Source organism: Antrostomus carolinensis, unplaced genomic scaffold (assembly GCF_000700745.2).
Source record: "Antrostomus carolinensis isolate BGI_N321 unplaced genomic scaffold, ASM70074v2 scaffold20685, whole genome shotgun sequence".
In the NCBI taxonomy this organism is placed as follows: domain Eukaryota; kingdom Metazoa; phylum Chordata; class Aves; order Caprimulgiformes; family Caprimulgidae; genus Antrostomus; species Antrostomus carolinensis.
Window position 1 is genome coordinate 1,373 of NW_010314521.1, and position 23,416 is coordinate 24,788.

Consider the following 23,416-nt stretch of genomic DNA (forward strand, 5'->3'; position numbering starts at 1 on the left):
TTTATGTCTAGATTTGCCAAGAGGATTTTTGCTGCTTGGCTTCATTCATAGAAAGGTGAATGCTTTCAGACCCTTTTCCTGTAACTATTAGCAGTCACAAATGTATGTTGTTGTTGGAATGTCTCCAGCAATAAGGCTGTTTATGCAGTAAGGACTGTTTCTGGAGCTCATCTTTCATTGTCAGGTAGGGGAGGGATGGAGCAGGTTGAAAATAAATAGTGCTCTATTGGTGATTTATGATTTCTGCCCATGATGAGGGTGAGACCACCCTCAGGCCCCAGAGCAGAGCTCCAAGCCTTGCTGTGGACTAGATCAGCTGGAATAGTGACAAAAGCAGTCACTGTCATGGGGGAGCACAGGATGGAAGCTGTCCCTGTCTTTGCTAGGTGGGATGCAAAAAGAGATCATCAGCTTATTTTACCTTATAGTTCCTGAATCTGTGTGGGCTGGTCCAGGGGACGGAGGTAGATGTGTGCCTGCACGCTGGAGCCTGTGGCAGACGTGCTTTCCTCTGTGTGGGGGGCTCTGGCAGCATCAGGTTGTTGGAGGACGTGTGTTCTAGTAGGGAGCCTTTGCTTCAAAGCCTGGTGTGTCCAGCAGCTGCAGTGCTCTGCAGTCACAGCTCTCGCATGCTCTGAGACTGAGGGTGTCTGCTCACACATCAGGTCACTCGGCTGCATCAGGCATAGAGGACTGTGGACAGGCACAGAGAGAGGTAAAGCTGCTGGCCCACGTGTTTGTGAGTTGCAGTAGTTGCAGCGGGGGTGGGCAGAGCAGGGATGCTTGATATGTGACTTGAGGAGGGCGAGTTGTTAGTCCAGAAAAAGCAAGTTCCTTGTGCCACCTGAGCTGCTTGCATGGACCATGTACCTGTGCTCCCTAGTACGGCTTCGGGATTTGGGTACTGAATAAGGTTGCCAAGTGTAGTTGCTTTGTGACATTGCTGCAGATGAAATCCTGGGATCTTTCTGCAGTGGAGTGCTTGAAAGAAGCAGAATGTGGGGAAAGAGGACAGAGAAAAGGAAATATTTGATAATCAATGCTATTATGTTCTGATCAGTTTCACCCCATCACCAGTGTTGTGTACCTCCAGTGCTTGTGCCTCTCAGTGTGAACACAAATAGGAGCTGATTATTTCAGTTCTCTTTTCTTTGTCTCAAAATACACCAGCAGTAATGTTTTTGCCCTATATTTTGTAGGTGGTACTGGCAGAAGGAAAAGAGAGAGCCTTATGTGAAATTTATGGAGGCAAATTACCCACCTGGGTTCAGTTATGAAGATTTTGGGCCACTGTTTACAGCAGAATTCTTTGATCCCAACCAGTGGGCAGATATTCTGAAGGCTTCAGGTGCAAAATATGTTGTCTTAACTTCAAAACATCATGAAGGTAAGTGGAAGGTTTTTGAATGTTAGTAATTGTTACATTTTTGTCAACAGAAGAAAAATCCAGGTGACTCTCCTTCCTGCTAAGAGAGACAGAGAAAGCCAGGCAGGCGTCCCTGCCCCAACCCAGCCAAAGAGGAAATAAACCACCCAAGAAATGTGCATGAATTTTCTGACTCTTGCACAAAAGCTATGGCCATGAAGCTTCTGTAGGAGGAAGAACAGATTGTGCCGTTGTTCTCTTGCTGTAGGTAAGACAGCCTGAAGCAGTGGAGGCAGCTGAGCTTCCTGCAGTAGCCATAGCTTATTTTTTATTGTTGTGCAATTTATTGCTCAAGGAACCACAAAAGTGAGTTCTGCACTGTTTAACATATGGAGAGCTGCTGTGCACAGGCAGTTAACAAGCTCCACAGGCTTCTCCAAGGAATTTAGGAGCATGTTCCAGGAGTCAACTTCAGAGTTAGAAATGTATACGGCGTATGGCTCTTCCTGATGCTGTGCATAGAAGCCAAAATCTTGAACCAGGTCTCTAACTTCATAGGCATGATTGATTTTTGGCACTGTACTTGTAAGATGTTTTGCAAAGAAAAGGAAAGAAAAGGAAAGTTGGAGCGAAACATGGTAGCAAAGAAAGTATGAAATACCAAGGTGCACTATGGGAGTACATCTAGTGAACGTTGTTGGTGTTTGGGGAGATGTAGCTTCAAGACTGGCCACTAGTAACTTGTCAGTTTTAATCTCTGCTCTGACACACATAAAATCCTGATGATGCCTGTGGTGTAATTCTCACTGACTCCAGAAGACCCATGATTCATGTAGCCTGTCCTGTAGCCTTGGGCATAGATGTTTTGCTCGTTTGTCTAGTCAATACAATTATGTGGATCCAGTTCACAAAAATATTGCAAGATTTGTTAGGCAATGAGTGTAAAGCAGTTTGAAGGTGAGAGTGGAGCTCCTCTGGCAGTCGTCTAAGCCTGCTGTGCAGCAGTACTTGTAAGTGCTTGTGCTGGGTTGCTGAATGTCTGAAACATATTTAATGCTGGTATTTAAAAAGTAATTTCAGGAGTTTTTGCACTCTGCTTATATACATGTACCAAGCAGCTGACTGAGCTGTTGTAAGTGTTGAGACAAATGAAAAGTGAACATTTGGATAAGATGTAAAGAGAAGGGAGGAGAATAGTCTTTGAATGCGAATGATTGCCTGTGCATTCTGCAACTGAGAAAGCATTTGATCTTCCAGTTGTTGGATGTGCTTTCACAGTTCACATTTGATACATTCAGTGAAAATTCAGTAGGTGAAAGCTTGAAAGTTGATTTTTTTTTTTGTTAATTTAATTGGGACACCTATAAACAACTAAGTAAACAACTAAGGAGGAAGGAATAATTATTCTAAACAGTACAGAACTTGAAAATTGAATGGTTTTTTTTAAAGTATATGTATTTATATATATATTTATGTGTGTATAAAAAACTACAGGAACATATCTGGCATGGTGTTCTGATGTTATGACTACTATCACCGTGCATAAACAGAGATTATAGGCATACTTTATACTGTAACAGTATTATTACATATATGATCTTTTTATATTTATATTTTTTTTTGCAACACACTTGCAAACTACTTTCCAGAAAGAGGAACTGTAAATTCCCGTCTTCTGCTTCCCTTTCTTATCCTTTGATTTTCCTCTTTTCAGGCTTTACTTTGTGGGGATCTGAATATTCTTGGAACTGGAACGCTGTTGATGTGGGACCGAAACGAGATCTCGTGGCTGAACTAGCAACTTCTGTTAGAAACAGGACTGACTTGCGTTTTGGGTTATATCATTCCCTGTTTGAATGGTTTAATCCTCTCTTCCTTGAGGATGCCACCCATGTCTTTAAGACAAGAAAGTTTCCAACCAGTAAATCATTACCAGAACTCTATGAAATTGTGACCAAGTACCAACCAGAAATAATTTGGTCTGATGGGGATGGAAACGCGCCAGATACTTACTGGAACAGCACTGGTTTCTTGGCTTGGCTGTATAATGACAGGTATGTAATGATGCTGGTTTAGCTTCTTATCTGAAATACTGTGTCTAGTTCGTCTTGTTTTCCTTGTTTTCTGTATATTTTGTGGAACCTGTTACCTCTACTTATGAGGACTTAACTAAATATTAACTTTCCTGAAATACAGGACTTCCCTAGGACTATCAAAGCTTGCTGTAGAAAAAGGCTGTTTCATATTTTTTAACTACATTTGCAAATTAATCAGTTAAGATAGTATTGGCCGTTCTGCCTAATCATGTTCTTTCCTAAGTATTGCCTACTGCCCAGACAAACAGGGTAGCAGGGTAGTTTGAGAATATGGGTACATTGTTGTCATTGCAGACTGAACATCTGGCAGTGGATGTGAAGCGCAGACTGGTTTCTGGCAGACCCCCTGTGGAAGTCTGCAGCATATTTCCCTAAGAAATGCTGGTCTGGACCTTTTCCTAGCAAAGGATGGGAACAGGATTCCTGAAATTGCACTTAATCTACTTGTAATAAATTTATAGTGCAGAGGTCATCCTCAGTGTTGGTTTCTGGGAGGGATGTGCGGTAGGAAGGGATGACACTGGCTGTGACTGCATTTTATAGAATAAAAACGATGAAATTTCTCTTTTTCCAGTCCAGTCCGGGACACAGTTGTGACCAACGACCGCTGGGGAGCTGGCAGCATCTGCACACACGGCGGCTTCTACACTTGCAGTGACCGGTATAACCCGGGACGCCTCCTGCCTCGCAAGTGGGAGAACTGCATGACCATTGACAAGAGGTCGTGGGGGTACAGGAGGAATGCACAGCTTGACGATTACCTCACAATCGAGGACTTGGTGAAGGTACAGTGGGGCAAAGGAGTTACCTGCAGCTTCTCCTGATTTGTACACTATATAACATTTCAATTATGTACATATATTTTCATAAAATTTATTATTTTAATTGAGAAATGAATCAATGAACCGATAAATAATTTTGTTCGTTTGCAGCCTGACACTGTCAGGGTGGAATATCTTCTAAATACTTTTTAATTTTATAGAAGTGACTAAGAGAAAAATGATCTAGTAAAAATTCAGTTTAGAAGTTATTTCCCCTGTGACTAACTGCCTGAAGGTTGATCTGGATGGTCTCATAATTATCTTTATACTAAGTTTTTCTAGTCTCTAAGCTGATGAGAAGCAAACAGTTGTAGTTTCACAGTTCCTGTTTAGGAACTCTTGACTGAAGGCTCCATCTTTTCCCCCCTTCTAGCTAGAAACTGATTCTAACTCTTAATAGTCATTTTACCTTGTAGTGAGAAACTTTCATCTCACTTCATTTGAAGAAAAAAACCAACACAGGTTGTTTACAGACATGCAGATAAACACTAGCAGGTGGAGATGGCCTATGTTAATAGCACACTGATTCCCTTTGCTAGTCCTAAGTTATTAAAAAATGATTTGAAGCTCAGGAAAACTGAATGAAAGGAAGACTTGTCTTTCAGATACGATGTACTTAATTGCAAAATTAAGATAGTATGGGGAAGACTGATGGTTATTGTTGCTTAATCCAAATTTTAGTACTGTCCTGGCAAAAGGTAATTTCAAATTGAAGTAACCTCTTTGCAGAGGTAGGAGGTTTTAATGCACTCAGTAGCTTGTCTCCAGCTCTCTGTTCCTCAGACTTACGCACCTTAGTCCATGATCTGTGGAGGGTAGTGTGGATGTGAACACACATATTTATGGACTATCTAGAAGGCTTCCTAGTGCTTTACAGATGTTTCTGTAAAATAGCGAGAGCATCAAACTGATGAAGTTGCTTCTCTCAGCTTCAGTAAAAATGAATTGGCATCTGTTGGCCTTATTCTCCTCTCATGTGGAGAAACCATCTCCTCTCCGTTCTATCAGTAAAACCCTCGTGAAATTCCTGCAGAAGTTGAAATGTTAAAAACTTGCAGAATCTGATTCTAATGTAGATTCAGTCAGACATATTTGTGCACAAATGTATTTTTGGCTGTTTTCTGCCATAAAAATTGACAGCAGAACTTTGTTTTGTAGGAGCTTAAATTTTGTATTGACTGTTGGGATGACCCTCAAAGTCTAAGCGTGCAGCAGTAGCAAAACTCACTCAGTTCATCGTTCTGAAGCAGTGTGCCTGACTTAATTAGTTGTAACCATATGTTCTGTGTGTGTGTTTAAAAACGTTTCAGCAACTTGTAGAAACAGTGTCTTGTGGAGGAAATCTCTTGATGAATATCGGGCCCACTCACGATGGTCGCATCGCTGTTATATTTGAGGAACGCCTGAGGCAGATGGGTGCCTGGCTGAAAGTCAACGGAGAAGCCATCTATGGGACGAAACCATGGAGAGCACAGAACGACACGGTCACACCACAAGTGTGGTAAGGCTCCCGAATCAAAGTGTAGGCTGCCTAAAGAGCAGCAGTGTATGTGAAATCTTGGAGTTCTTAGTGACTTGGTGCTACAGAAATCGCCATCTTACTTTGTATGCTGTGAAGAAATCAACCCCTTTGTTAGTTTTAAGTACCTGCACATAAAAGTAACTGCACGTGAAAGTGTGTCTAAAACTGTAGGTAGATGGTGGGTGTCAGAGAACACAGGTTGGGGATGATGCTGAGGCTGAAGGGAAGGTTGCAGGCCTTTTATTAGTGATCTTGTGCTTCTCGGTGTAGCTGGGAACAGAAACTATAAAAAAAAAACAAACCAATCCAGAAATATAAAACTGTTCTGAAGTGTTTATCTGTGCAAAGGAATACTTGATGTCACTGTTTAGAGAGAAAGAGGGGAGAGAAAGAAACTAGAAATCAGTCTAGCGTATTCTACATTTCTTTTTAAGGTAAAAAGGCATGAGAAGCTAACAGCAACTGTTTGGTCACTAAATTCAGCTGGTCTCTGGACTCTCCTCTGCCTTTGTGCCTCATAGCTGCTGTGATGCCTCAATGATCCATCAGGGCTTTGGTCTTGACCCTCTTCTCTGCCTCAGTGGGCCTTTTTACTCCTGTTCCCAGTAAGATTTGGCTGTCTGGCTTTAGCCTTGAGATGCCGAACTGTTGACCATTTAGTAAAACCACTTCCAAGAGTAATGGAAAATTGTAACTAAATGAAGGAAGGAGGGGGAATGTTTCAAGTGTACGCCAGGAGATTTCCAGGGACGTACTGTAGGTAACGTCTGCTGAAATTCAATTTAAAAAAAACCAACCTAGCTATGGCAAGGTGGAACCTTTATTGTCACATATACTCCTGTTAATATTTTTTAGTGGAATATCTGCATGTTTGTGTATAGATGTGAAATACCTTATTTTTCTGAATATAACCCACAGTTACCTGTTAGATTCCCCCCACCCTGTAGGTACCTCCCAACATGGCTGAGCAGCAGTGAGTTACTATATGCTTGCTAAAGTTACCTCTAAATTAAGTTCTTTGGGAGTCTCTATTACCTCTGGGTTGCTGGAACGTATTTTCAAGGAACAGTACTTTATTAAAGGGTATAAATTGCCTGAAGATGGTTGTGTGTGTGAAAATGTAATTAATTAATGCTGACTTTCCAAATCCATTTTTCCAGTCTTGAAATCACTCTATGTATCGCTTCAGAAAATTACAAGGAAGAACTAACATGCTTTTCTGTTCCCTGTTCCCAACCAGGTACACTGTCAGTCCTGAAGGCAGCAAAGTCAATGCCATCTTCCTTAACTGGCCAGTCTCTGGGACTCTGGAGCTTGGTGAGCCACAGGCTAAGCTTGGAGAAACACAGGTAAAACACACCCCACACACCCCCGCTCCCCTCTTCCCCCTTTAGAGCAATGAGGCTTTTAGCACACAGTGCAAGAAATGAACATACTCTGAAGGAAAACACCTCTAGAATTTGTCATATAGGACAAGGAGTAATGGTTTTAAACTAAAAGAGGGCAGATTTAGATGAGATAATAAGAAATAAATTCTTTACAATGAGGGTGGTGAGACACTGGAGCAGGTTGCCCAGAGAGGTGGTAGAAGCCCCATCCCAGGAAACATTCAAGGTCAGGCTAGACGGGGCTCTGAGCAACCTGATCTAGTTGCAGATGTCCCTGCTCACTGCAGGGGGGTTGGACTACATGGCCTTTAAAGGTCCCTTCCAACCCAAACCATTCTATGCTTATTTTAGTTTCTGGCATCTTTGGGAATGCGTAGCTTAGGACAGAGTACGTTGGAAGAGACCCAGCAAAATGTTTGTTTTCATTCTGGGACCTCCTTGTCATAGTCCTCCCAGTGGGATGTTTCTTCTCCAACAAACAAAGTTAGACTGAATTGTTGCTAGGTTCTGTTTTAGCTTGCAAACTAAGGTTCCTACAAAGAGGCCAAGTAGCAGGAAAAAAAACTGCTGCCCCCTCCTGTTTCCTGTGTAGACTCTAACTCAGCGTGACCTTGCTTTATAAATACCCAACCTCATGACTTTGGTGATAATGTAATTGCTGTAATGGTGGAGTGGAGTCAAGTCAAAGCCTTGCACAAAGGGAAAGCACACACAGGTTTTCGTTGCCCAGGGATGCTAAATAGTGAGTCATTGTGACCCTCAATGTGTGTCTTGGAGCCAGCAGTGGTCAGAAGTTGAGGACACTGATGCCACACCTACACTAGCAAGTAGTGTAACCCAGTGGAAGCAGATGTATAGAGCAGAACAGCTCGTGCTCAGGACTTGATACCAACACTGTGCATTTTAGGTGGGGATTCACTTTAGCTTGTCTCTGTCTTGGTCTCATGCATTGGATGTCCATTAGCTACTGAAATATATTAAGTGTGTTTCTGGATTGTCTCTTCTGGTCTAGTTCCATATGAAAATAATCTAATTAGTGCCAAGACAGCTCTGTGATAAGGAAGAGAGTAATTTCAGGAATTATTTAGATGCATCTTAAATTTCGTGGAGGCATCTAGACTGTATGTGCACAAGACAGTAATGTTCCTCAGGGGCAGAGACTGGTCTTCAGCTGCTCCCTTAAGCTGAGCCACTATTTTCAGCATTTCATGAGCTGGCATAAGAGTCCCACCATAAAACCTAAGTGTGTGTTTTTAGTGGAGGGGTTCTTCAGGTCAGCTTTGTTCTGAGATAGCTGACTGCACTCTAAGAAACATTGCTCGCTCAAGACTACAAGTTCCACCATGGGAAACAGGCATTTCAGAAATCAGTGATACAAAGCTCTGTACTGTGGTATCTAGATCCCTGCTTGGACCCAACTCCCATCCCAAATACTTCTGGGAAGGGTTTATGTACCTTTTACAGACCTCAGTACTTCTCAAGACCCAACATCGCTACCTTTATTACTTACACATCTACTTTGCAAGTATTTTTCTACTACCTTTAATCCATTTGGTTGATAAGCGGCATTTAAGGATAACTGGATAATAAAGTAGCTAAGGAACAACATATCTTTTGTCAATTTTGCAATTCTATGCAATTTTAAATTTTAATTATGGTGTATGTTTCTATCTCAGGTGAAGCTGATTGGCTACAAGGACCTGCTGAAATGGGTTGCACTGGGAGCAAAGGGAATGGCAATAGTTCTACCTCAGTTAACTCCTGAACAATTGCCCTGTCATTGGGGCTGGACTTTGCAACTGACTGATGTAAACTAAGCTGTACGCTGCTGGAGCTGGTAGTAGGGACTGCTGCTGGTTTGCCCCATTTCTTATCACTGGTTTCTAACTCTCTTACTTGTTTGACTGAGAAACATCAGTAATCTCACCTTTTTTTATGAAAGGTGAGCTATTACTAAAGGATAGAATGGAACAAACCTCACATGAAATCGGGCAGTAGAGAGTTGAATCTCTGTGTACAACTTATTTCTTTGAACTTGTGTAAAAACCTGCATCTGCCTTGACCTCTACACTTTTTTTTTTAGTCAGTTTCTTGCCAAGTTATGTGAAGGACAGAGGAGGGAAAACCGAAGCACTAGATTTGTAAAGCCCTGAGAAAGAACAAAGCTAGGTCAAGCCAGCGTTCAGTAGCTCAGACAGCAAAGGCATGCAAGTCGGTTGTATACCTTTTTTAATGCAAGACAGCAAAGACTGTCAGCTTTAGAGAAAATAATATTTTTTTTCCAGTTGTGTGTAACACTGGGCAGCTGGTAGTTTAATTGGAAAGGGTAATGTATCTGCAAGAACAGTCCTGTCAGGGTTAGTTAGAATTAATCACAAACGCAGTATGAAAATCGTTAGTTTTCCATGTTTGTATTGTTGAGTAATTCTCTCCATTATTGGGATACAAGTAAAGCAGGAGCGTTTTTCCTGCTCTTCTGTATACTTTTACATGCTTAAAGCTGACTCGTTGTTTACAGCCATTGTTTTTACACAGTTACCAGGGTGCCTTCTGTGGACTATTAAACAAAACAGACTTTAATGACTAACTCTTTAAAAAAAAAAATAAAAAAATAAAATCGGGAGTTGCCAGGGATCCTCAGCTTTGGCAGAGGGACAACAGTTTAAGCAGAGGGTAGATTGCATCCAACTGGGAAAATTCCCAAATTCATGATGTCCCATTTGCAGGGACAGACCTGCAGTTTGCAAAGAGGGGGAGATATAGGACAACACAACCCAGTAATTGTTCTAGAGTTTCTTTTTCCTGAGTAATGTTAATAAGTGCAAAACTATTACTGTATAAGTTAAAATTATTGTTTCAACTCTGTCACCATTTTAAGTGAGGGGCCAAATGATGTTACTGCCTTTCCTGCTAGTAATCTCATACACACACAAATTTTACATTAAAATATTTTATTACAATACAGACAGTTGAGCTCAAAATTAATACAAATTAAGGTAAAATATTTACAAGTTAATGTGTACAGTGTAGCTGTTTGAACAGCATAAATGAGAACTTCTGAAAATCACATTCCTTTAGTATGAAGTAACTAAAGGAGAGAGTACCCCTCCTCAGCTTGTTCAAGAGGAATATGCATCAGTTGGCAAAGGCTTCTGAAGAATGAGAGACTCTTTGGAATAACATTTGTAAAGTTAAGGAAGAAAAGAGTTTTCCTTTATAAAAAGAAAAATTTGTGAGAAGAAGAAAGAAGCCTTACTTCTTCATTCTGGTACCCTGTGCCATTCTTAGATCACAATTTTTTTTTCCCAAAACTTACACATCAAAGGCAAACAAATGGGTTTTTTAGTAACTCCTTAGTAATACTGCCACCAGAAGCCTTTCAGATGCAATAGAAATAATCACATGAATTTTGGAAGAGCTGAACCACCTTTTTAAACAAAAAAGTCTTTACATACAATGATTCTTTCACCAAGAATATTTTTAATGGGTCTGAAACAGAATTCTATTAGAACAAATATGGGCTCACTCCCACTTTTTTCAGAGTGTTCTTTCTGCTGGTCTGCCACTCCTACACCATTATAGAGTTAACCCAAGTCTCATCAGTAGTCACAAAGGATTTGTTATAAATACAAGATCTATTCCTATAAATATGCAGTTCATTTCTCTAGCTGCTGAGGGGTACTAAAAGCTTCATAAACATTAGCAGCAAAATCTTTCACTTGTTCCATCATCAAGAGGTCCTGAAAGAAATTTAAAAGAATAAATTTACTTAATCAAACACATTCACCACTATTCCGGTTTTGCTGCAGTACGTAATTCATCATGAGAAAAGCACCTGGCACTCCCAGAGACCTAACTCAGCTTTCTTGCTTTAGAAAGGTTTGTGGGCAGAACTGCAAGTAGAACCAAGTTGAGAGACCTTTTTGTGCTTCTGCACAGTTTAGCAAAGGGAAGACGTTCTAGAAAAATAGGATATTTTTGGAAGATACACATTTACAAAAAGTTTAAGTTCTGCCAATTGTTTCTACTTTTTTTAAGCCACTGAAATTAAATAGAATTTAGTACATCATTAAAAGAAATACAGAACATTCATTTCAAAATTTGACTCGATATATTTTAAATAAGAATGATTCTTACCTGAACAAAGTGACTGGGTGTTTCACTGCATACTGAATGGATCTGTCCATTTATTATTGGAATTATCTTGGCTAAAGGAAGACTGACACTGGAAAGACTAGAAAAGAACAAAAAATATTGACATTAGTAAAGCCACTAAACTGTGATTATTACAATTCTAAATAACTACTTCACAAGTAAGAGTTGAAAGACTGCAAACTAAAAAGTACAGATGTTTTTTGTCCCTATCAAGTCTTTAATTTAACATAGAGAAGTACCAAAGCAAGTTTCAGTTGGTGTTCCTCTTACACCCAGTTTCACACTTGCTTCTCATGCAGGAGAAATACAGTGTAGCCAGAGTCTTTACATGTGTCTGTATGTAAACAGTTGTTAGAAGTGCTGGCCTACAGTCTCACACCATTGCAAACTCTAAACGAGGCTTAGGACAGACAGCCAAACTATAGCCTTTGGGATATTTTAAGTGATGTAAATAGTATATATTTAAATAAAAACATTTCCCTTTGAGAGCCATCAGATATTAAAATAAACATATATAAACCTAGTTATTATTCAAGGTTTTAATTTTAATATTTTAGAAATTATATTTCAAGGATTTGAACTCAGCTTTTGGATTTGTAACACTCTCACTGCACTGTTTGAAAACAAAGTTAGCTTCCAAATAAAAGCTGTTTCAAAAACCAGTCTTCTGCAAAGAGGCAGAAGATTGTGAATGTTAGTATCTTTCTCCAGCATAAGAACCTCAAGCTCTGTAGGTGCTTTGGCCAGGTGTATTTGGAGACTCACAGTCATGTCCACCTTCCTTGAGAACTACAGCAACTGACAGTCAGAGTCTGGGGCGTACAGACCTTACCTGCTAACTGCAGGGGAGCACTGTCCTTCTCACAGGGGAGGTACTGTGGTACATCTCAGGTAAGCCCTCCCTAGCTAGAAAGGCAGCCTGCTTGTACAGGGTTGGCAGAGAGTGGAAGGTACAGGACTTCTGCTTTTAGATCTGCAGGTAATGGTGGGCAAGATACCTCATGTAAGTTCTAGCAGTTTCATGAGGGGGAAGAAACATGCGATACTCCTGGCTGCTTGACCAAAGTGAGGAGACTGCGTTTATTCTTGCAAAGCAAGAAGCAGAATTCTAGAATTCATTCTTCCAGCATGAGAACTTCAAGTAGGCAGGGAAATCCATAGCCTTTTTTGGAATTCACTGTGATCCCAAAGCATTATTCACATGAGAACCACAACAAAAGAAAACAGTTACCTATTTACAGAGCCGTTCTGAGACAGGTCCTGTTCAGTAGGTCTAAAAAACTCCGCCATATTGTCCAGCAGTCGACTGAATCCTCTGTTTAAACATGTGCTCAAAACTGTACTGAAGTCTGGACTAAAGGGGGGAGGGGGAAAAAAAAAAAAAGAAAAAAAAAAAAAGGTTTGATTCCTGGGATTTATTTTTTCAAACTAAAAAACCTGCAAGCATTCAGTGCTACAGAAGTCCCTGCCATAAGGGAAGTTGTATGACCCAGATGAAAGGCCATCAGTATTGCCACCTCAAGAGAGATGAGCGCCCCAACAACTCCACAGCAAACCAATCAACAACTTACACTACCCCAAGATTACTGAAACCCAGATAAATCTAAAGCATTCCTCACTTCTCTTTCTTACTAAGTAATATCTTATCTCATCCTTAAAATGCCCCAGATCTCTAGCAGCTAAGTTGTAAAAATAGTTTGGCATTTGGCTCAATTCCCTCATTTTCAATGTTTATTATAGAAGCCTCACTGTGGTAGCTTCCTGTAAAAGGATGGATACAAACCAGTCTCAAAACCATGCATTAAAAATAAATTCTGATAAGCCAAAATTGATGTTCTTTTATCAAAGCAAGTAAAATTACGAGAAGTACTCCTCTGTTCCTGCATAACTACAGAAAAGGTGAGGAAGAGGTAAGGGGGGCTGACTGGGAAGGACATCCTGGTCATCTCATTAAGGCAGGATTATTTCTTAGAACTGAGTTTCAGAGCTCTCAAATTGTGAAGGTCCCAGCCTACAATTAGTGAATATAAAAATTTAATGCAGCAGAGTGGCAACATTTCACAAATGAAAGTCGACAGCTTTTTATATGAAAGTAATTGTCTTACATAAACAATAGCTGTGAGGACAAGTTTAATATTTCTCTATACCTTTCTAGCATATCTCTAGTTTCATTAAGTAATTTAATTGTAGCAATGTCTCTTTCTGTGAGTCCACAGGCCTAGAAAAGCAAAGACAGACACTATTTAGTAAGAAATCCATTGGCAACCATGAGAGTAAGAGTAGAAAGAAGAGTTTTGTACCATGGAATTAAGTCAAGATGTGGAAGTCAAATCTATTTAAAAGAAAAGATTTATTGTTGTCAATAGGATTCTTTATAATTTGTGTTCTAATTTTCCTTTTAAATGGTTACTGAAGGATTTTTCTTTTACTAATTAGCTAATATCTAGCAATATTAGCAGGAAATACCAGACTAATTGAGCAAAGTATTTTTTCCACTCCTGACCTCCAAACCTGAAATAAGCCCTGCATATCAGCCTAAGTTAAAGGGTTAAGTGCATGCAGTCACACACTGAAGCCTTAAGTTCCTTCTTTATACTACTATAATATCAAGTTAAGAATGAGTTTTCTCCAACCTCTGGTGCAGATGGAGACAAACACCTTTAGAAAATTTAGGAAATTAATGTTCCAACTGAGATGAGATGCACCTTTCTCTTGACTCCTGTTCCTTTCCAGCCCAAACAACGAAGGCCTCCAGCACACCGCTGCCTTCTTGTGCATTGGCCAAGATGCTAGAGCTGTCCGTGATCTTTGCTGGTACACAAGTGCAAGGTGATACAATTCAGCTTTGGGCCAAGTTAAGCTGCAGTGTGTTACAGCACATGTCACAGGCTAAAAGCAGTAACTGGGCTGTGTCTCTGAGCTCAGAGCTGACTTTCTGAGGGTGACACTTGCTTTCAGTCAAATCTGGTACAACTTTACTTTGCCTAGACTAAAGAGATAAGGACACTTGATTTTTGATGGAAGAGGCATCACCATTTATTAAGGATACAGATGCCATGGTACAACTAAGGACTATTATGCACCGTACCCTTCCCTCCCCAAAAAAAACACAAACAAAAAACACAGAATGAAAAAAGGTAGATGAACGAAACTGAAACAAGTACCTGGGTAGCCAAGGGGTTTTCTTCATCTGGCATCAGATAATGACATAAGGGAGAGTAAGATGCAGTCTGATCTGAATCTTTATGTTCCACCATTTCCCTGATATCTTTAAGTTTCTGTTCCAGCTCCAGAAGAGATAGGGTGTGCTTAAGGGAAATACTGGAGGAAAAAAAAAAAGACTACAGCACTGACTGCAAAATAAATAATGATGCTTTGCTCGCTTATTGGTCAGATTTTCACAAGTAACAGGATCCCAATGTGCTACATTGGTTTGCGCTGGCAGACACAGCCCTGCTATCCTGCTATAATAAAATATTGTTGTGGAAAAACTGTCAGTACGACTTCTTTTCTTTTAATTCTAATAAAACTCATTGTTTGGGAACAGTCATCACAATGAGGATGAGCTAAAAAAAGCTAACCACAGAGAAAAACAGACTCTTACCTTCCAAAAACTTTATGCACAGCTTGTTTAACAATAGTTATTAACTCCGTCAGTCCTAGAACAAGAAAAGTGTCAAAATTATTCTAACGATTTGCTCAAGTCTAGAAAAAAGGAGCGTTTTGTAAGTGTAGTTAGTTTATAATAAGCACTGTACCGTCTCCTAAAAGGTGCTGAATACTTGATAAATATTGCTGCTGAACTTCAGGGGGGGCTAGCGGTGTCTGTGGGGGAAAAATAATAAACAGTTCTGTGACGTGTCAACAGTAGAGAACAATGCAAAAATAGTTTCAAACCTCTTGTGACCAATTTCCTTAATCTTTATAATACCCTGCAGCAGATTGATTCCCCCATTCTCACACAGCTCTGTAGCCTCTGACTCTGTTCCTGCCATCAACCCATGGATCTCTCATAAATCCTCTGGCATTCTTCTCTTCAATACTATACAGATCCCTCTTCCATCTTCAGCAGTACAGAAACATCTCTCACTTTTCATTCATATATAGGGAAGTCTCTAAAAAATAACTGCATTGCAGGTGAAACTAGACCCTCTACCACCCCAAAAATTAAAACTAGTGGAATAGGAGATTTATGCTGAACCTTAACAAAACCTTATCTGATAGAAAAGAAGCTTTCAGGAATCGAGACAGGATCCCTGAGCAGAGTGCCTCCGAGTTGGCCCTGTCAACCCACATCTCTATGGGAAAAATAACAGAGAGGAAATGCCTTTTTAGTCCAAACTCATCTTGTCCTTTATAAAAAAAAGTTTTACAGGTTTTACAAAATGAAGCATGACCTCCATCAACCCTGGCCTCCCTAATGAAAGCTTTTCTCAGACCTGCCTTGACTTGCTGTTCCTTGACTCAGCAGGAGCTATCGCAGAGGGACATATGAGAACTAATCAAAGTTTGTATCCATTATTTTTAATGAGCAGTCCAACAATCTGCAGATCTTACTCTCTACAATGGGTACTTGCTTACTGTGGGACTGATCTGTTCTTATTGAGCAGTGATAGATACACGATATAAACAAACCCCAAGTCTTCTACTTTGCTCAGCCCCACCAACAGACATTTAGGTGGGTGGCCTTTCAGAGTTAAACAAAACAGTCAAAAATCTAAAAGACAACATTTTTCTTCTTTAATCCTAGGAAAGTTTCACTGGGAGAACTCAGGTATGGGCTAGGAAGATCTAAGCATTTATATATATATTTGCATACATATCTTGCATCATTCACACAGTATTACTGTTTCACAAAAAATTAATGAAAGCAAGAAATTATTTATATCAGTGTTTAGATACGAATTAACCTTATTGACGCAACACAAATGCAGACAAAAGATATTCTTCAGTATTGCTAGTACTTTGTTAAGCAAGAGTATCACCAAATCATCCACATTTAGAGCCTATTAAAACACAGCGATACATCCTTACTTCCAGTAACACTGCTACATCTCCCACCCTTACCAGAACTCTTGCTTTCATTCTAACACTCCTAAGCTATGCCCTTTTTATCTCTCACTAAATAAGCCTTTAACTTACATGGAAGTGGAAGTTCTACTTTGAAGCAAACCAAGAAACTTACTGTGCCATTTTTGCAGAGTGCAGCGTTATCTAGGTAGATGTAACCGCCAATAATATTTAACTGGACTCGCAAAAGAACGACTAGCATACAGGTACTATATACAGCTACAATGCTTCTCGTGAAACCTGGGAAAGAGACAACAAAATAATTTCAAAGTCAAAGAAATACAGGTGAGTCAAGGAGGGAGACTGCTCTCCAGGACTCCAGAAGTGCTGATGATTTTTAAATACACAGTCACATTTCTCTCATTGGTTGTCATAACACGTTTTCACAACACATACCAGAGACGGTCATGAGTTTAATATGTGCTGAAGCTACATTTAAAGTGTCCCATTTGAAGTCCCACATTAATATATTATTACACAAGTTATTTGTGTAATAATATATTAATGGGGGGAAAAAGAAAATTATACAGTTGCTCCAGTAGGAAAATGGATGTTCTGTCAAATCATCTTCCTTCATCGGGCCAGGAAACACACACAGTGTGTCAGCCCTCATCATGCAATTAAGACACAGAGTGTTAACAGCAGCTTGGGAAAAAAAGTTACCCAAGGCAAGAGCAGTTAATATCTAAAGAAAGAAGATTAAAACGAGCATCAGCTACCAGTCACTAGGCAACAGAGGACGTGTGGAAGAAGTGATATGAATAAATATGGATGAATGCTGAGTAGCAAGGACATGGGAAGAAAGGAGCTGGATCAGAAGTAGGATCTGTAAAGGTGTTGTGAAAAGGAGAAACAAAACCAAAAGGAGGGAAAGACAAAACCAGGGAGGTGGCAGGGACAACAAATGGTACCAAGGAATCAAAAGCTGTAAAAAAACCTCAGCAGCATTCACTACATATCTGCCTGACTTCTCTATCCTTTCTTCCCTTCCACTGCTTCCACCAGCCAATAAATAAAAAGATGAACCAAAGGGTCCATCACTGCTACTGTGGTGGTTCTCCCAAACAGGCTTGAAAAGAGAAAACTGCTGGCCATGTAAGGGCTGGCCCATGTTTCTGATGGAGGTTCTGATTTGCTGTTAGGTTCAGCATAGAACTTTCTGAAAAACTCGTCTGATTTTTCAGTGACGGCACAGAAAGTTATCACAAAGTTTTCTTGAGTGGGGTAACAAGAAGGCCAATAAAATTCTCCACCCTGTTTCTGGGCTTCTAACTTCCCCTGGGGCTACAAAAAATTCCTTCATGAGGACTTTTGGAATGGGGGGCAGGAAGGAAGTTTGCCATGTAGTGTGTAACACTATCTTCATATCTACTGAAACAACAATACAGTGTAAATTGTGCCTTTAAAAGTGTGTGAAAGACATTTAAAATTCATGCTAAATATTATGCAGATAGTATCTTTAATTTCCACTTACTTATTATCTTTAAATCCTCCCATATTTCTAACTTGTTTGCTGGCCTGTAGGAAACATAAATGGAAATATTAAACATTAAAAAGTATATTTTCCTTGGAAATAAATAAGTTAAATGAAATAGCAGTGCTCTAAGGCAAGCTCATTTAGCTACTATAATTATTGAGATCAAATTAGTGTCTACATTGATTTGCCTCATTCAAGAAAGCAGTATATAAATAATACACTATGAAGTCACAGAAAAGATATTAAAACTTTAGTGTATATATGTGGTATTTAGTGATGTCAATTATACACATCTAAATTTTGAGTTACTACACTAAGCAGTCAGAAAAAGACCACTGATGGTACAAAGTGTTATTTTCTGGGTTCTTGATCCTGTATCTATCCAAGGTACACCTCAGTTCAGTAGGGCTTCCTGTATCCACCTGTGCATAACAACTGCAGGATCAGAATTTCTACATCCTACTTTCTTGCGAGATTTACCATTGCCCAACTTGGTTTCAAACTTGAGATTTAATCACCAAAACCCAGAGAGATCATGACCATCTGTGGGAAAGAAGTCTTGTGCCATCCACACAAATGCAAGTTAATCTTTCTTCTTTTTGCTGAGGTACACTTACTTTTTTGACCTGACCAACTCCTAAGAATTTATATATTCTGAAGTCAAAAGAGCAAGACTGTAGATTTCATAGATACCCCTGAAGTGCCTAAGGTACACTGCATATTTGTAATTACTATCCAGAGATATTGTTAGCAATATAGCAGCAGCAGAGACAAGAGCAAGCTGACCATTCAGAAAGTTTCATCAGCCATTCTCGCCTGTTAAGCACTGTCGGGAAAGAACGGCCACTGGATAGCTATTGTGGAAGAAATAAGTTGTGAAAGTCACTCAGAGAAACATTTGGTCATTTCCTAGGATCAGAATTAACACTTAAATATCTAGGGCAGATAGCTCAAATTAATCTAGACTTTACAATGACCTAGTTTATAAAAAATAATACACTTTTCATCAGAAATAATTTCTCTTTGTAGGCACAACACGTGCACTTTGGCATTAGTTTGACCATTATATCACTTTACATAAACAATTAATTTTTAAGCTCACTGCTATCAAATAATGCAAATGAACTGATATAATAAACTATTAAGTCTACAACTGCAAAAAGTAAAGAAACATTAAAGAAAGGACTGCTGGAAGAGATACAAGGATCTATGGCAAATACAAAAACAGTTTACACACTTCTCTTTTTGCAAGCTAAATCAAAAGTTTTAAGTGCTCTTCTAAAGCAAAACAAAGGAAAGATTGTTAAAAAAATATAGTAATATTTCTATAGATAAAACATGTAACAGGACTCAAAACCACATTTGTTATTTATGAGTGATAAGTTTTCCATGGCAACTGAAGAGAGAAAGAGACGCCAATACATCAATGTCAGCCAACTACATTTGCACCTATTATGTAAAAAATATTTTCTAGAACTCATGCTTACAAAGTTTCTCCTCACAACATAAGGCAACAGCCAGGTAACAGTTTAAGTCTGCAAGTATTAAGCCTAACAGTGGAAATGCATTTTTCAGTCTTCATCTGCTGCTATTTACTAAGACTCAGATGCTCATCAAAACTCAACTTGTATTTCACATTTATTTATTTGGAAAACCAGCACCTGCTATGGAAACAAAAAACCAATGCAAACAAAAAAAAATTAAAGGTTTGGAATAAAGCTAAGTGCAGATTAAGTGGGAGATACAGAACATCTGCAAGGCTACAGCAGGAGGTACTTCACCTCATCTCATTCAACCACATTGCTTTGAAAGAGGATGACAGAGCAAGAGCATCTGTGACCTTGTGTGCCGCCCCCTCTTTAAAAGTTTCTCTGGAAGACTGAAGACCTCAGCCTGCTTACACCCCCAACCTACCACTGGCTGCCACAAATTACTAAAACAATGTTAAAAGGTTTTGAATTTAAGGAGGTGAATAGATTTCAAGTGAAGGGAGCTTACCTAAGCCATAACACAATCTGTAACATATGGTAACATAGATCCGTAACATGTTAGGTAACAACATAGATTATTGTGATAGCTTCACTGGACTAGCCCTTGGCTAGCAGCCAACACAGCCGTTCCCTCAGGTACTGAATACCTTTCTCAATGCTGGTCCACTTGCCTGGATTGCATGTAAGGTGCCACCTCAAAGAACAACTCAGCAATCCAGTACAACAACATTCCGATCACTGGCAACCAAGTCATCACAGCAAATGCTTATTGCAAATGAGTGATAACCCAGTGCCACTGCTCACCACCCACTGCCAAACAAACCCGGCCCGTTCCCGGATAACGATCCTGGAGGAGCAACAATCCCAAACCAAAACCACGATCCTGGAAGAGGGAGAGCCTGAGAGAAAACCCGTGCGAATGTACCCCCCTTTCCGGTCAGCCCCGGATAATACACTAAACATGACGGGATATGATATGGAATATTTCACTGGCACATCCAGATGCCAGTTCTGGGCTTTGCTATTCACTGTGCTTCTCCCTCCCAGTCCTGATGCAGCTGTGAACCAGCCAAACACGGTGGCCTTGAGCTCCAGCAGCAACTAATAACACCAGTACTTTACCAATGATGTTCTCAAAGCAAGTCTGAACTGAAACCAAAACATGGCTCTTCTAACTACTGAGAAGAAAATTAACTCTATCCTAGCCAAACCAGGACAATTATGTGAAAAAAAGAATACATCTTCAGGGACATTAAGAAAGGTAAATCTCCACATCTACTCTTTTGTATATTCAATAACAATGGCACTCAAAGGTCCAGAGCTGTTTGGTTCACCTTCTAAAATGAAAGCGAAAAGAAAGCGGATCTCTACCTCCCCACGTAGCACAAGAATGCTGAGCTTCTTCAAAGACTCACTTCCAAGCAGAATCAGCCATCAGGGCTCATTCCATGATCTGTGCCTTCCCAACCCCTTCTCTACCTTTTCATTTCAAGAAGCTGAAGCATCTAGTTAAAACTTCCTCAGCATAAGCCAAACATTAAGACACAAACTCCACTGTAGGACGCACTTTAAATGGACATCCATGCTTACAGGATATTGCATGTAACCAGCATTTAAAAATATATTTGTTTTCAGAAATGCATAACAATAATATAAAAAGTCTCATATCTATTTTCACTGCAATTATTGGAATTCAGAAGTGAGTCACCATACCCGTTTCAACTAGTCAAACGAGTCAGAGACACCAGATATATTTTGATAAAAGAACGCATGCTACAGAGAACAAACTACGGCATTATATGTCTTCACCATTGAAAAAAGGATTACAGACCTTTGTAGACTATTTTGCTGTACAGTCCAGAAGACAAATCTGGTGATCCACAAGATCTCTTGTTCATTCAGGTTAATTTTTCATTAAGTAAAACTCTTACTATGACAAATATATTAAATATTCCATATAAATTAACTTTTCCTAATTTCTTGTTGTTTGGGGTAAATAATATTCAATTACAGTTGCAAATTCTCAGATAATCTTTTATATAAACATCATTCAGGCTGTAATTCCCACTTTAAATATCATATTTTGTTGCCTTGTTGTGAGAGTTTTTTTGACTGAAAAAAGACAATGACTAGATAGGTAATCTATTGAACAGTGGACAGCTAAAGTTACAGCTACATAAATAAGCTAGTGGGAGGTAAACTAGAAAGGCAGTCTAGAGTGAGTCAGAAACCCTGTGTTAACTGCCTACATAACACTTTTTCTCTGTGCCAAATGCCAAGCAGCTGATTTTACTTTTAAGGTGTGCTATTATGCACTTTGTGTATTTAAAAATATGCTATTTGTTCCTGCAGTTATAGGAAAACCAAAGGTCTTTTCTGACAGGGAAGCATTCCTCTTAATGTATGACATACCCTTATTTGTTCTACTTCAAAAAGAAACAAAAATGACTTCTCATAGCTTACATCCATTTGCAATCTCATCTTGGATACTTTCCACTCCTATACACCTCTGACCTTGATAAGATTATATAAACATTTTTACAAACACAACATCAATAACTCAGTCAAGATACTCTGTCCTGTTCAAGAGAGGATTAGATCCTGTAAGTACTTTATCTGCCTACCTTATAAGCACTTCAACAAAAACCATGGCTCTCACTGCAGCATCTTAAAGGAACTATTATTTCTTGTAATGTTTGGAAAACGCCAGCCATACCTATCAAAATGCATCTAACATGACAAAATATTTACATAGTGATTTCAAAATACTTTAACACTAGTGACTCAACGGGACACAGAACCAAAATCCTATGTGCTTTCTACATTATAAATATATAATTTGCAAAAAACTTACATTGCAATCAAAACAAGTGATCTTTAACACAATTAACAAAACAGTCTTACCTATTTTTAAGAAGAGATGTGAGACTCTCAGAATTTAATTGAAGCATTAAGGCATCCCTCAACGTGGGAAGCATTGACAGCACTGTTATTAAAAGAAAGAAAAATAATTTGTCAATATAAAAGAACCCCACCAAAAACCTACTGCCAGTTCTCACTCAACAGTTGCTACACAATGTAAATCCCATGGCTCAGCAGGCAAAACTGGGAGGACAAACCAAACAGGAAGCCCTGGGGGTACCCAGAAATGCAGATACCTGCGTGCCTCTCAAGAGCTCGGGCACAACGCTGCCCTTACGTGGCTAGTGTCTGTGTTGGCTCTACCTGCAGAGGTGTGCTCACATCCTGCACACCTGCACCTACGTGCCTTCAACTCCCCAGAAGAAGATCTGGTGAAAATCTACACTGTTGCATTTCTCCAAATGAGAAGAAAAAGACATGAGGTTTGTTGGGTTTTTTTCCCTCCAACAAGAGAACCAGCAAAAGGTACATTTTAAACAAAAGAAAGCTAGTGGGGAAAAAACCCTTTACTTTCAAAATATTCAGTGTTCAATCTGCTGTTATATGATGGGAACAGGAAACAGAAAACAAGCATGCACAGAACATAATAAATACTAAGAACAAAATATGAAAAATCTTGACAAGAATCCATGCTGCCAGACAGAAGGTACTTTGTACACGAAGGGCAAAGAAAAACTTAGCCCTTGCAGTAAAAATCAATCCCAGCACTACAATACAGAAAAGATGAAAGTTAAACAGCAGGGTATTTCACGCCAGGGTAAACACAGTGCACAGAAAGCATTTGCAGCCACCCAAGAAGCATTACAAATTTCAACAGGAGACAAAATGCTGCCCCATTTGTTTTATAGAAATAGTTCTGAATGGCTTGTATGTACAAGAATGACAAGGATTTTGTTAAACTCTACCCTGCCATCCCTTCTCCAAAAATCCAAAGACCAATGCTGTAATATAAACATTTTCACTTTTTGCTCCCAAGCTAGTCAGGTACGTTTTAACTGTTAGAGTGTAGAGAACTAACGGGCTGATGTGCTTCTTATTTGTAAATAAAAATTACCCACCAAACTCTCCGTGTAGCTTACTAGCAATATGCTATAATGAATAAAATATTC

The 23,416-nt window shown here is 39.5% G+C and overlaps 2 protein-coding genes across 2 annotated transcripts in view; one reads left to right on the forward strand and one right to left on the reverse strand.

Annotated features, from left to right (window-relative positions):
• Nucleotides 1-1,199: 1,199 nt before the first annotated feature.
• Nucleotides 1,200-9,027, forward strand: FUCA2 (alpha-L-fucosidase 2; the record flags this gene model as incomplete). The annotated part of the gene is made up of 6 exons (XM_010167678.2): nucleotides 1,200-1,387; nucleotides 3,081-3,420; nucleotides 4,037-4,247; nucleotides 5,594-5,784; nucleotides 7,046-7,154; nucleotides 8,870-9,027. Coding segments are annotated over 6 exons (1,180 nt in total), but the record flags the coding sequence as incomplete, so codon positions are not given.
• Nucleotides 9,028-10,481: 1,454 nt separating this feature from the next.
• The window catches only part of PEX3 (peroxisomal biogenesis factor 3), a 14,063-nt gene continuing 1,128 nt past the window's right edge, over nucleotides 10,482-23,416 (reverse strand). Inside the window, exons 3-12 of the mRNA XM_010167679.2 lie at nucleotides 22,290-22,371; nucleotides 17,893-17,936; nucleotides 16,534-16,658; nucleotides 15,107-15,173; nucleotides 14,953-15,007; nucleotides 14,513-14,669; nucleotides 13,496-13,566; nucleotides 12,580-12,702; nucleotides 11,331-11,427; nucleotides 10,482-10,933 (exon numbers count right to left, since the gene is read on the reverse strand). Of these exons, the coding sequence (XP_010165981.2) occupies nucleotides 10,850-10,933; nucleotides 11,331-11,427; nucleotides 12,580-12,702; nucleotides 13,496-13,566; nucleotides 14,513-14,669; nucleotides 14,953-15,007; nucleotides 15,107-15,173; nucleotides 16,534-16,658; nucleotides 17,893-17,936; nucleotides 22,290-22,371 (905 nt within the window). The 3' untranslated portion in view covers nucleotides 10,482-10,849. The remainder of the gene's footprint in view (nucleotides 10,934-11,330; nucleotides 11,428-12,579; nucleotides 12,703-13,495; nucleotides 13,567-14,512; nucleotides 14,670-14,952; nucleotides 15,008-15,106; nucleotides 15,174-16,533; nucleotides 16,659-17,892; nucleotides 17,937-22,289; nucleotides 22,372-23,416) is intronic.